At 48.1% G+C, this 12,777-nt stretch overlaps 1 protein-coding gene across 1 annotated transcript in view; it reads right to left on the minus strand.

Annotated features, from left to right (window-relative positions):
- Positions 1-1,511: 1,511 nt before the first annotated feature.
- SPSB4 (splA/ryanodine receptor domain and SOCS box containing 4) overlaps positions 1,512-12,777 on the minus strand; it is an 88,184-nt gene continuing 76,918 nt past the window's right edge. The window contains exon 3 of the mRNA XM_070466675.1: positions 1,512-2,991. Within this exon, the coding sequence (XP_070322776.1) occupies positions 2,864-2,991 (128 nt within the window). The 3' untranslated portion in view covers positions 1,512-2,863. The remainder of the gene's footprint in view (positions 2,992-12,777) is intronic.

Genomic DNA, 12,777 nt, shown 5'->3' on the forward strand with positions numbered 1-12,777 from the left:
CCAACAATACCTGCAGAATGGCCAGGGACTCAGAGGTGTGAGGTTCCAAAGGATCCAGGAATTCCTCCCTGCCACCTGCCTGCCTCCCCTCCCCGATTCTCCTTGCAGGTTCTGTGGGCACCCTAACTGTAGATGGGACCCCTCTACCCCCGATCATGTGTTTGGTCCCAGCTGAGTTGCTGAGTCCATGTGTTTGGTCCCAGCGCTGTGTGGGAAAGAGCAGGCCCAGGTCCTACGATTCCAAGGCTCATGGGCCACTGAGCAAATGAGGTCACAGGGCATAGAGGGGCTCCAGTTCACATGCTTGGGCAGGGGTCCTAGGTGCCAGGAGAGGCATCATCAGCCCAGGAGACAAGGAACTGACTCTCAGAGCAGGTAGACTTTAGTGGGTGGGTTTAGGAGGGCTTCCTGGAAGAGAGTGGCTCAGACCTCTTTGGGGAGGATGATCCTGGAGCACGTGAAGTGAGGACTGGGAGGGCACTGCTGAGGGAAAGGAATTACATGAGCAGGATACAGTCGAGTTGGAAAGCTGGAGCTGAAACTGGGAACTTATGCGTTGAGAAAGGGGTCCTTGCCCTCCGGTAACCTGGTCCAGACCATATACTGTATAGAGAAGAGGGTGACTTATCCAAGGTCACGGCATATGTAAATCTGGATTCAAACCCAGGCCTCCTGACCCCGAAGCCTGAGGCGGCGCCTGCCTTCTACAGCCCAGACCGGCCTGAGGCTGAGTCCTGGCTTGGGGTCAGAGTGGTGGAGGACATGGCCCCTGGGGGTGGGTGCAGTATGTCTGGTTCTTTTGGTCTGTCCTCACCAGGGTTGTCTTCCCTAAAGAAACAGGTGTGGAGTGCCTCTTCCAGGAAGCCCTCCCTTCAGGCTCTATCTGCCCCAATCCCTTCAAGAGCTCCCTCTTCCTTCATGAATGACTCCACTGGGGATGGACAGATCTGCTTGAATTCATGGTCCTCAGAGGCTAGCAGAGTGCATGTTGACGGCCTGTAGTGCTGAATGGATACTGCACCAGTCCTGGCCTAGACCCCAGCCTGCACTGGCTCCTGACTTCCTTCCAACTCTGAGCCTGGCTGACCCACACACTGTCCCTTTGGCAATCTGCACTGCTCCTTGTTGATGGCATGTCTTGCCGAAGTTGCATCCAACCCCACTTTTGGGTCACTTTGAAACTGTTGGCCCTTCGGGTTTATCCTGCTCCACCCTGTGCCCCCTGAAGAGCCATCCCATGGATATCACAGTGCTGGCATCCATAATTTGGCCCGTTTTTCCACCATGGTAGTTAGCCTTATATGGCCTCCAGTCCCAGGCCTGTTCTCTTGGCTGTGGCAGGCCTTTGTGAAATGCCTGGAGTCTGGGCTCACATGGGGACAACCAGACAGAAGAGATGGGACGTGCCTGGAGAGGGAAGCACAGGCCTGCCTTCTCAGGGTTTGGCAGCTAGGCTGACAGAAGACGTCCTCCAAGCCCCTCCCCAAAGAGCAGCGAATAAACAGCTGAAGGACTGAACAACAGACTTTATTAGAAACGCTCTTCATTCATCAGTCAATTCACATTAAGGTGGCAGGAGGCAGTGCCGTCTGGGGCTCTGGTGTCCCACTGCTGTGACAATTTCCAGTTAAAAATCGGTCTGGGCAGGGAGTGTTGGAAACACAAGAGATGCCCTGTGGTGGCGACAGCGGCAGCAGCAGCATGGGTCCCCAGGCAGGACAGGCCAGGCCGGTGGAGAAGGTGCCCCATGTCCCACCCTTCCACTTACAAGGCTGCCCCGTGGCCCCAAGCTGATAAATACACAGCACGTCACACATGCACGCGTGCGCGCACACACACACAGACACACACACACACACACGCGTGAAACAGAAGCAAACTCGCGTGAGTATCCTCAAGTGAAAAAATAATTCGCTCAAATAAAGCTTTGTGGCAGCCAGGCTGCATCCTGAACGGACAGTTGCCTGGAGACCCTCGGCCCCCCGGAAGGCTCCCCAGCCAAGGACATGGCCCGCTCGGGTGTCACAAGGCCCCCAAGCCCCCCATTAGCACCTGTGGACTAAGTACTGCCCTCACCACACTCCTCTTTTAAAATGCATCACTACTTAAAATAACAACAATAATAAAGGAGACACTCATTCCCTGGGGTGAATTTGTCAGACTCAGCTTCCCTGAAGAGAGGTGCCCGGAGCATCCGGAGACTGGGGGTCAGGATGGGGAGCTCATGAGAGGGGAGGTAAACAACATTCAGAGAGGTAAGCTGGGACGAGTCTCAACACCGCTTTGTCCGCTCGCCAATTCCACAGCTGGGCATCCCTGGGTCACAAGTCTTTCAAAGGGGCAGAGAGTCCTAAAGTGTCCTGACAATCCTGCTGCTCTGGGAGAGGCGGGGGATGGGGGGGGGGGCCACAAAGGGCACGCGTCAAGCTGCTTTCACCATTCATTATTCAGAGGCAAAGTTCTCCCCAGACCGGGCCAATTTTCCCCTGGCCCTGTCTGCAGCGGGGCCACAACACAGAGTCTCCTGCCCAAATGTTTTATTCATTCTCTTGAATAAGGAAACAGGCTCGTGGATCAATATCGGTGGCCGCTGTGTCCTGCTCAGCGGGACAGGATCTCCCACCCGGCGCAGGCTCCAGGCTCTTCCTGGCTTCCAAAGAGGCGTCTGACTTGGGAGGGTGGCTTCCAAGGCAGCAAATCCTTTTGGCAACAGACATTGTATTTCCAAACTGGGGAAGACGTCCTGGCCTTTCAAAGAACTGAATGTTCCCGCAAACTGGGGTGGGGAGGGAGACTCCTTCCTGATGTACTGTGTGACCGAGAAGGGACAGGCCCAGGCTGTGGGTGCCCCCGCTGCCCCCGCTCACTGGTACTGCAGATAGTTCTTGAGAGACTGAGGCAGGGGCAGGGAGCTGATGTCCTGCAGGCGCTGGCGGCCTAGGGCCAGGCGGATGCATCTCCGGCACAGGTCCATCAGCGGCAGGGGCTCGGCTGCAAGGAGAGGGAGGAGGGTTAGAGTCTTGTGAGAGCCTGTCCTCACATCTCTCCCATCCACCCCATGCACAGTCCCGGCTGCCTGCCCCGGGGCTGCCCTTCAGGGCCCTGAGCTCCTCTGAGAAGCTTTCTCTGGTCCTATTAGGAGAAACTGAAGGCTTAGAGCAGTGTTTTTCAAATTGTGGGTGCAACAGACTAAAGACTCATGGAATCAATTAATTGGGTGGTGACCAGCGATAAAGAAAAGAAAGGGAAAGAAAAGAAAAAAAACACAGAGGCATGCCCATAGTAAGGGGTGAAAACTTCCATGAAAGCTCTCTTTCTGATGTAGGTGTTCATTGTGTCTCAATGCAAAAAATACTCCTCATTGCAGGTCATGATAAAAGTGAGAGCGGCTGACCTAGGGTGTATCCTCTTAGAAACAGGTGGGGTGGGGGCTATTTGGAATGTCTTTAAAACCTCAAACTTCGTATACTATCAAGGGTGAAACAGATCACCAGCCCAGGTTGGATGCATGAGACAAGTGCTCAGGGCTGGTGCACTGGGAAGACCCAGAGGGATGGGATGGAGACGGAGGCGGGAGGGGGGATCGGGATGGGGAACACATGTAAATCCATGGCTGATTCATGTCAATGTATGGCAAAAACCACTACAATATTGTAAAGTAATTAGCCTCCAACAAATAAAAATAAATGGAAAAAAATTATAAAAAAGTAAAATAAAACCTCAAACTTCTCATAATCTCTTTTGATAGTCAGTGGAAGACTGCATTTTCTTCTAATGTCTATTTCTGGAAAAAATTCATGAACTAAAAGTCATAAGCCATGGAACCTCTGGACATAGGACCAAGCTTTAACTAGGTTTATTGTAGACACACTTATGAAGCTCTTATTCTCTTTCAGGTCCTCTGATTGGACTCTGGGGATACTGAGAGTCCAGCACAGAGAACTCTAAGGCAAGGCCAAAGACAGCCCTGAAAGTGGAGGAAGGCTTGACGTCTGGAGGTTTAAATACATGGATAACTGTAGTAGAGTTAACATATGCAGTAATTATTACATGCACAAAGACAGAAGCCAGGCGATTGAAAAGCTTTAAAGGGAGGATACCTGAAATGGGGTTTTGAAGGGTGAATAGGAGTTTTATGTGATGTGAGTTGGGACGTGTTCTAGGCAGAGAGAACAGGTAAAAACATAGAGGTATAAGATAGGACAAGCTGGGAGGTCTGGAGAGAAGGGAATGGTGCTACTCAGCTGGATCAGGAATGAAGAGGATGCTGTCATTTGCTGCCTCATGTGGCTTGTGCAGCCCTAGTTTTCCCAAGCCCACAGGAACATGCTAGAGGCCTGCAGCTGCATCTTAGCACTTTTCTTTTGTCAATAGAACATGTGATGTTTAAAAAGCATTCTATAACATGCTAAGATACAATAAAACTGTAAGTGGTAAGCACTAACACAAGAGCTGTGATAGGAATAATATCACAAGGAAATGGAAAGAATGGGGGAGTGTTGAGAGTACATTTTATAGGAATTTTCATTTATTGGAGTTGCAGAGTTAATGAGAAGAACCCTTAAAATCAAAGCCAGACTTGACTGCTGCATTGGGAGCCACACACAAGAGCATACCCAGCCGTCCTTCATGTGGGGCAAGGCTGCCTGGTGGCATATCTGGGTGGAGTGTTGGTGGTTTTAAATGCTCTCACCTCTGTATCCTCTTTTGATCCTCATATAAACTCTTCAGGCTGACCAGGGAGGCCCAGACATCCCTTCTTTCCCAGGCCTAGAAGGCAGATCACTCACCCAGAGTTTTGTGGTCACATGGTCAACATGCTTAGGCCAACACCTGACACCCCTCTCGAGATGTCCTTATCTCTCCCCTAGCAACACCCCTGCACCCAGCTCTCCTCCCACTTTCCCTACCTGGTTCTCATCCAAGCTTTGCACTGTCCCCAAAATTAGGTCTCTGCGAACCCCTTTCCCTGCCTCTCCACCTGAATTGTCCCATCTTTGACCTCTTGACCTTCTCATGATCTCCTTTTAGTTCCTACAGAACCAGTGCTTGCTGCCTGCGCCACTGGACATTAGGGAGAAAAAACCCTTAAGTCCTTCTTTAATGAGAAATTGCTACTTCCTTACCAGGTAACATGAGAGATGAAATACAGTTGTAGATGCTGTTTACTGAAGGTGTGTTATGTAGGCAGGTGCTGAGCTAAGCTTTTTATCTGTCCCAACTCATCTGCTCTTTAGACTTCCCTGGTGGCTCAGATGGTAAAGAATCTGCCTGCAATGCAGGAGACCTGGGTTCCATCTCTGGGTTGCGAAGATACCCTGGAGAAGTGAATGACAATCCACTCCAGTATTCTTGCCTGGAGAATTCCACAGATGGAGGAGCCTACAGTCCACGGGATCATAAAGAGTCAGACATGACTGTACCTATTCATGTGGGAATTGGGTAGGAGCTATTATTATCCCCATTTTAAGGAGGAAGAAATAGAAATACAGGGCAGGTAAGTTACTTGTCCAAAGACACGCAGCTGGTAAATGGCAAAGCTGGGAGCTGGGCCCAGGCAGCTAGAAACTGAAAACTCTTATCTCTTAGCCACATTTATTGAGCTTCTATTTTGTCCCTTTGCTATGTTAGGTTTATTTCATTTAGAGTTGACGCCATCTACTTCAGAAAAAAGGAGACAGGCTCAGAGGGAAAGAGGCTTGTCTGGACAAGCACAGCACAAAAGCCTGTATGTGGAGCTTCACGCTGCTTGCTTTAAACACCACGCAGTAATGGAAGATCACTTTAAAGTATGAAGAAGAAGAGGGCCTCCTGCCTCCCAGGCTCACACAGTCTGAAGATTATTACTCTGGCTCCGACCACTTTTCAGGTCACTGATGCCCATCTCTCCCACCATGAGGTCTGCACCCACCTAAACAGGCTGCCTTGGGGCCTTAGGAAGCATCACTATCAACAAAGCTAGTGGAGGTGATGGAATTCCAGTTGAGCTATTTCAAATCCTAAAGCATGATGCTGTGAAAGTGCTGCACTCAATATGCCAGCAAATTTGGAAAACTCAGCAGTGGCCACAGGACTGGAAAAGGTCAGTTTTCATTCCAATCCCAAAGAAAGGCAATGCCAAAGAACGCCCAAACACCACACAATTGCACTCATCTCACATGCTAGTAAAGTAATGCTCAAAATTTTCCAAGGCAGGCTTCAACAGTACATGAACCGGGAACTTACAGATGTTCAAGCTGGATTTAGAAAAGGCAGAGGAACTAGAGGTCAAATTGACAACATCTGCTGAATTATCGAAAAAGCAAGAGAGTTCCAGAAAAACATCTACTTCTGCTTTATCAACTATGCCAAAGCCTTTGACTGTGTGGATCACAACAAACTGTGGAAAATTCTTCAAAAGATGGGAATACCAGACCACCTGACCTGCCTCCTGAGAAATCTGTATGCAGGTCAGGAAGCAACAGTTAGAACTGGACATGGAACAACAGGCTGGTTTGAAATAGGGAAAGGAGTACACCAAGGCTGTATATTGTCACCCGGCTTATTTAACTTATAAGCAGAGTACATCATGAGAAATGCTGGGCTGGATGAAGCACAAGCTGGAATCAAGATTGCCAGGAGAAATATCAATAACCTCAGATATGCAAATGACACCATTCTTATGGCAGAAAGTGAAGAACTAAAGAGCCTCTTGATGAAAGTGAAAGAGGAGAGTGAAAAAGTTGGCTTAAAGCTCAACATTCAGAAAACTAAGATAATGGCATCTGGTCCTATCACTTCATGGCAATTAGATGGGGAAATAGTGTCAGCCTTTATTTTTTTGGGCTCCAAAATCACTGTGGATGGTGACTGCAGGCATGAAAATCTTTTATTTTCATGCTCCTTGGAAGGAAAGTTATGACCAACCTAGACAGCATATTAAAAAGCAGAGACATTACTTTGCCAACAAAGGTCCATCTAGTCAAAGCTATGGTTTTCCTAGTAGTCATGTATGGATGTGAGAGTTGGTCTATCAAGAAAACTGAGCACTGAAGAATTGATGCTTTTGAACTGTGGTGTTGGAGAAGACTCTTGAGAGTCCCTTGGACTGCAAGAGATCCAACTAGTCCATCCTAAAGGAAATCAGGCCTGAATATCCATTGGAAAGACTGATGTTGAAGCTGAAACTCCAGTACTTTGGCCACGTGATGCGAAGAACTGACTCATTGGAAAAGACCCTGAGGCTGGAAAAGACTGAAGGCAGGAGGAGAAGGGGATGACAGAGGATGAAATGGTTGGATGGTATCACCAACTCAATGGACATGAGTTTGAGTAAACTCTGGGAGTTGGTGATGGACAGGGAGGCCTGGCGTGCTGCGATTCATGGGGTTGCAAAGAGTCGACACATCTGAGTGACTGAACTGAACTGAAAGGGGCTGCCCTGCCACCAAGACGCCTTTTCTGCTCTCACACCTGCCCATTTCAACGTGGACCCTGCCAGCCATATTCTCCTTCTCACGTTCTTCAGGGCCATCAGACACCCCCCTCTTCTGGCATATGCCCTCTGGGGGATCTCCAGGAATTCGAAGTCCCTGATTTCAAGCTCCAACTCTGCCAACTCTAAGTCTGTGCCTTTGAAAATGGAACAGGAGCGCTTGTTTCTTCACTTGTAAAATGGAGCAACAATCCCCAGTTTCCCAGAGAAGATGAAAGGAAATGACAAAAGCACAGCACCTCCCCCTCGGCACGGTGCCTGGCGGGAGCCAGGGAAACCGGCCCCCACTCTTGGTGCATTGGTGGAACAGGCCTGGGTGCCACCTTGACTGGAAGTGCTCTCATCCTTCACCCAGAGAACATGGCAAGGACTTTCTATTTCATTTTCTTTTTTTTAACCTTAAAAATTTTTTTAGAGCTTCCCTGGTGGCTCAGTGGTAAAGAATCCACTTGCCAATGCAGGAGACATGGGTTCAATCCCTAATCCAGGAAGATCCCACATGCCATGGAGCAACTAAGCTCATGCACCACAACTACCGAGCCTATGCCCCAGAGACCAGGAGCTGAAACCACCCAGCCTGCGTGTTGCAAATACAAAGCCCAAGTACTCAAAGCCCGTGTTGCACAACAGGAGAAGCCGCCACACTGCAACTAGAGAGGAGCCCCTGCCAGACACAACTAGAGAAAAGCCCTCAGAGCAACAGGAATTCAGCATGGCCATAAATAAATACATACCATTATTTTTAAAATTTTAAAATTAAAAACATTTATTCTGAAAACAATGAAGTTACAGAAAGTTTGTGAGTATGGTACAAAGAACTTTTTTCTTGACCCATTTGAGAGTAAGTTGCCAACCTGATGCCCAGTCACCCCTAATTACTTTAGTGTGTGTTTCCTAACAAATGGATAATGGGGTCATTCTCCTGTATGTACTACAGTGCAGCCATTAAACCAGATTATGTGGCACTACTGCCATGGATTAATAATACCCAGGCCCCATTCAAGGATCACCCACAGTTTCAAAATGTCCTTTCTAGCAAAACAGCCCAGCTAAGAATCATTCGTTGCCATTTAGTTGTCCTGTCCCCTTTATCTCCTCATTCGTTGTTAAATTACAATTACAAGGAGATGGTGAATTTAAAAGACATCAGCCTGATGCATCTGTCTTAGGGCCCCCGACCCCACAGCCTGGGCCTGTCACAGGGGGATGGCCTAGAAACTGTCTATTAAATGAATGAATTGACTTGCTACCTTGGGGTGTGTCTTCTATAGCTGTTTCAAGCTATGGAAATAAATTGCTCTCAACTGGCAAGGTTTCCGACTTACCTCCCCATACTCCTGTAAACCCCCTGAGAACAGGGCAAGAGGCTTGTGATGAGGGTTAAATGAGTTAGAAAGTACAATGCACTTGGCACAGTAACCAGCACATAGTAGGTGTCAGGCATTTGGCACCTCTGACTATCTCTTCCCCATCCAGGTCACCCTTTGTGAGGATGAGCTTGGGCAGGGCTGTTAACAAGATGGGGTCTGCTGGGAGGCCGGGCTTCCCCGGTGGCTCAGACGGTAAAGAATCCGCCTGCAATGTGGGAGACCAGGGCTCAACCCCTGGATTGGGAAGATCCCTTGGAGGAGGGCATGGCAACCCACTCTAGTATTCTTGCCTGAAGAATCCCCACGGGCAGAGGAGCCTGGTGGCCTACAGTCCATGGGGTCACAAAGAGTTGGAAATGACTGAGTGACTAAGAACTTCTGGGAGGACAGCAATTCTTTCTTTGAGTGACGGGAGATGGGTTTGTATTTTGCAACAGGAAAATTTGGAGCTGTTAAGGTTTGACAGTCACTGCCAGGATTTAAGAGATTTTGTAAGAGCTTTTAAAGCTCCAGGCACATACTAAGTCTTCAGTGTCCAGAATGCTAAGCCTGGTCAACAAACTCAGTTCTGTGCATTCCCTGCCCGCTTAGGAGCTGAAGAGAGGGAAAGAGCTCTGTTTTTCCCCATTCCTCCATAGTCACTGAAATCAATCCAGAGCCCAAACTCCAAAGGAAGTGAGACAGGCTGGAGTCCAGAGTATGCCTTTAGCCATCAATATGAAATATAAACCATCTCTAATTTCTGGGGGAACTTTAACTGATGACTTCGCAGCAACCCCAGAGCACACTGAGAAAGTCCCTGCTATGGCTGTGGAGCTTCCAGAGCTCTGAGGATGTCCAGCATGGCCTGGGCCATCCCCCAACTCCTCTCTCTTGCTCCCTCTGGCTTTGGAGCCATTCTCAGAACTGCCAGATGTCAAGGCTTAGAAATGATCACCCAGGTGGGAAGAGAAATACAGCATCTTTCAGCGTGGGAGCCACTCTCAGAAATATTTTCTGACAAAAACAAAAATGAATTTAAAAAGGAATCATTGTTTGCAAAACTGAATTTCCAAATAACCAATAAATACATGAAAAAGTACTCAATATCAAGAAGCATCAGAGAAGTTCAAATTAACACCATGATGTGATTCTCTTATATGCCAACAACAATGGCTGAAGTGAAAATAAGGTAGTGGTAAATGCTGGTGAGGATGTGGAGCAACTGGGGCTCTCATATGGCTTCAGGAGGATGTGTAAACTGGCACAACCATTCTGGAAAACTGGGAGTGTCTACTGAGACTGAATCTATGGCCCACAGCCTCCCCTGGTATATACAGGCTCACCAGAATGCATGTGCTTGGATGCTTCAAGAATTCTACTCTCCACCCGTGGTGGAGCGCACACACCAGCTGTGTCTCTTCTCACGGTGTGGTGTGTGTGGTGTTTAGTCACCAAGTCCCTCCATTCTCATGGGTGCTTAGCAGTCTCTTCTCATGCTGTGTGTGCTTACTTGGTCAGTTGTGTTTGATTCTTTGCGACCCCAGGGACTGTAGCCTTCCAGGCTCCTCTGTCCATGGGATTCTCCAGGCAAAGATACTGGAGTGGGTTGCCATGCCCTTCTCCAGGGGATCTTCCCAACCCAGGGATCAAACCCAGGTCTTCTTCATTGCGAGTGGATTCTTTACCAGCTGAGCTACCTGGGAAACCCCCAGTCTCTTCTTATAGTAGAACACTAATCAGCCATGAGAATGAAGGACCACGTGTGTGCATGCTAAATCACTTTCAGTTGTGTCTGACTCTTTGTGACCCTTTGAACTGTAGCCCGCCAGACTCCTGTGTCCATGGGATTCTCCAGGCAAGAATACTGGAGTGGGTTGCCAATCCTCCCTCCAGGGGATCGTCCCAACCCAGAGATCGAACCCAGGTCTCTTATGTCTCCTGCATTGGCAGGTGGGTTCTTTACCACTAGCACCACCTGGGAAGCCCAAAGAAACCACAATTACATTAAAAAAAAAAAAGGATGAACCACTCAATAACTCGAAGTGAAGTACGTATGGTGAAACCTTATCTGTATAGAGCTCAAGAGCAGGATGATGAAATTGGGCAGTGGTGACATTGGGCATGAAATCAGGCATGGTGAGCAGCAGTGACTAGGGAGGACTGGATATTGTTCTGCTCCTTGATTTTGACTTCTGGCAATACTAGCATGTTTAGTTTGTAAAAATCATCAGGCTTAATCACCTGAAACTAGTATACTTTCATCCTATATGTTATACTTCAAAAACAAGTTTATATTAAAAAAATTAATCACTGGCTGAGTTAGGAATGCCTTGTCTCCTTGGTGGGTGGGTGTGGACACAACGCAAGCGAGGTACCTTCCCACCTTCCCATCTTTTGGCCTCAACAGACAAAGTAGGTAGAAAGGGCTGACTTGGAATCCCAGCTCCTGCTCTCACCCCCAGTGGTCCAGAGAGCTGGTTCATCCTCCCAGAGTCACATTTTTCTCATCTGTAAAATTGGGGTAGCAAAACCTCTATCTATGCCTTGTGATGATGGTATGACATAACATGCCTCTTGTTCCAAAGGTGTTCTCTCTACAGTATGTCTTATGTCATCAGCCCAAGAGGACCCTTTAAAAATAGTAAATAATTTACTTATTATGGTCCTAAAAATGCCCCAGTACGTCATCCTAATTGACAACAGTGCTCTACTCTTGATGAAGACTTACTGGAGCCAGGGCTGGATGTCTGGTTCTATGCTAAAAATATCACAAGGCAATCATTTCCAAAGTTCTCCAGTGAGCTGAATTTTCGATAATTCTCCACCACTTACCCCCTGTATGACCCACAAAACATCCCAGGAGCTCTGTTTTCTTGTCAATAAAACAGGTGCATTAGTTCATCTGGTTTTGATGGTCTATGTGAAGGAAGTGGAGATCTAGGCACTTGGTGCCTTAAGCTCCTTATCTGGGCCCCTAGAAGCCTTCTCTGCTGATGGTGGGGAGATGCCAAGATACCAATTATCACCTTACCCCCATTCCTGCATTCATATTTTGAAAAAAAAGATGAACATTTTTAAGGTCAAGATATGAAATTCTTTTGAAACAGTTTAGACAATGGTCAGCAGATGGGGGAAGCTTTCAGTGACAGCTCTGACATCCGAACTTGAGTAGACACTTTGTTTTCAGGGAAAGAAAGAAGACATACTTGTGGGCAAGCACACCTACACATCAAATGTCAGACACTGTACTAATCACTTTTCACAGACTATGGTTTTGGTGTCTAAGGACTCACAGCATGCCTGCATGCCTCTAGGCCTCCTTCATGCTGTTCCTTCAGCTAGAACACCCTTCCCTATACTGCCTGCCAGACATCTGTAGGTCCTCTTTCAGGACTCAAATTAAGTGTCACCTCCTCCCTAATGAGGCAGTACCCCCACCCTCTAGGACTGCATCTATCAGGTGTCAATCCACTCAGCTAACTATACAAATGGATGAATGTGTCATTACCTGCTCACTTCTAAAATACTGCAACCCTTTACCAACTGGCCCTCTCATGGCCAAGAGAGACCTCAGCTTACATCTAGAAAGCTCATAGAATCTGGAGTTTTCCCTTACCAAGCTTCACTGTTCTCCAACAAAAAAAGGTTGTGACTAGAGCCAGGACAAAAGCAGCATCTTCAGACGAACTCACTGCCAACAAGCATCATGGGCACAGACACTTCTATCAGGTTGAAGTGCCCGAGGGGCTGGCCCACCCACCAGCTCCCTGACCCAGGACTCAGCAGCAAAATAGTCTCACCTAAAGACTCCACTGTGCTTCCAAGCAGATGGGAGCTACACTGCCATGGAGTGAAGAGCAGCTGCATTTTCAGATGTGTTCAGTGGCTCTAAGAGTCTCTGCACCCCCAGCCTGAAAGTTACTTCAGGAGATACTCCAGCAAAATGAAAAA

The sequence above is a fragment of the Odocoileus virginianus genome, chromosome 4 (assembly GCF_023699985.2).
Source record: "Odocoileus virginianus isolate 20LAN1187 ecotype Illinois chromosome 4, Ovbor_1.2, whole genome shotgun sequence".
Lineage (NCBI taxonomy): Eukaryota > Metazoa > Chordata > Mammalia > Artiodactyla > Cervidae > Odocoileus > Odocoileus virginianus.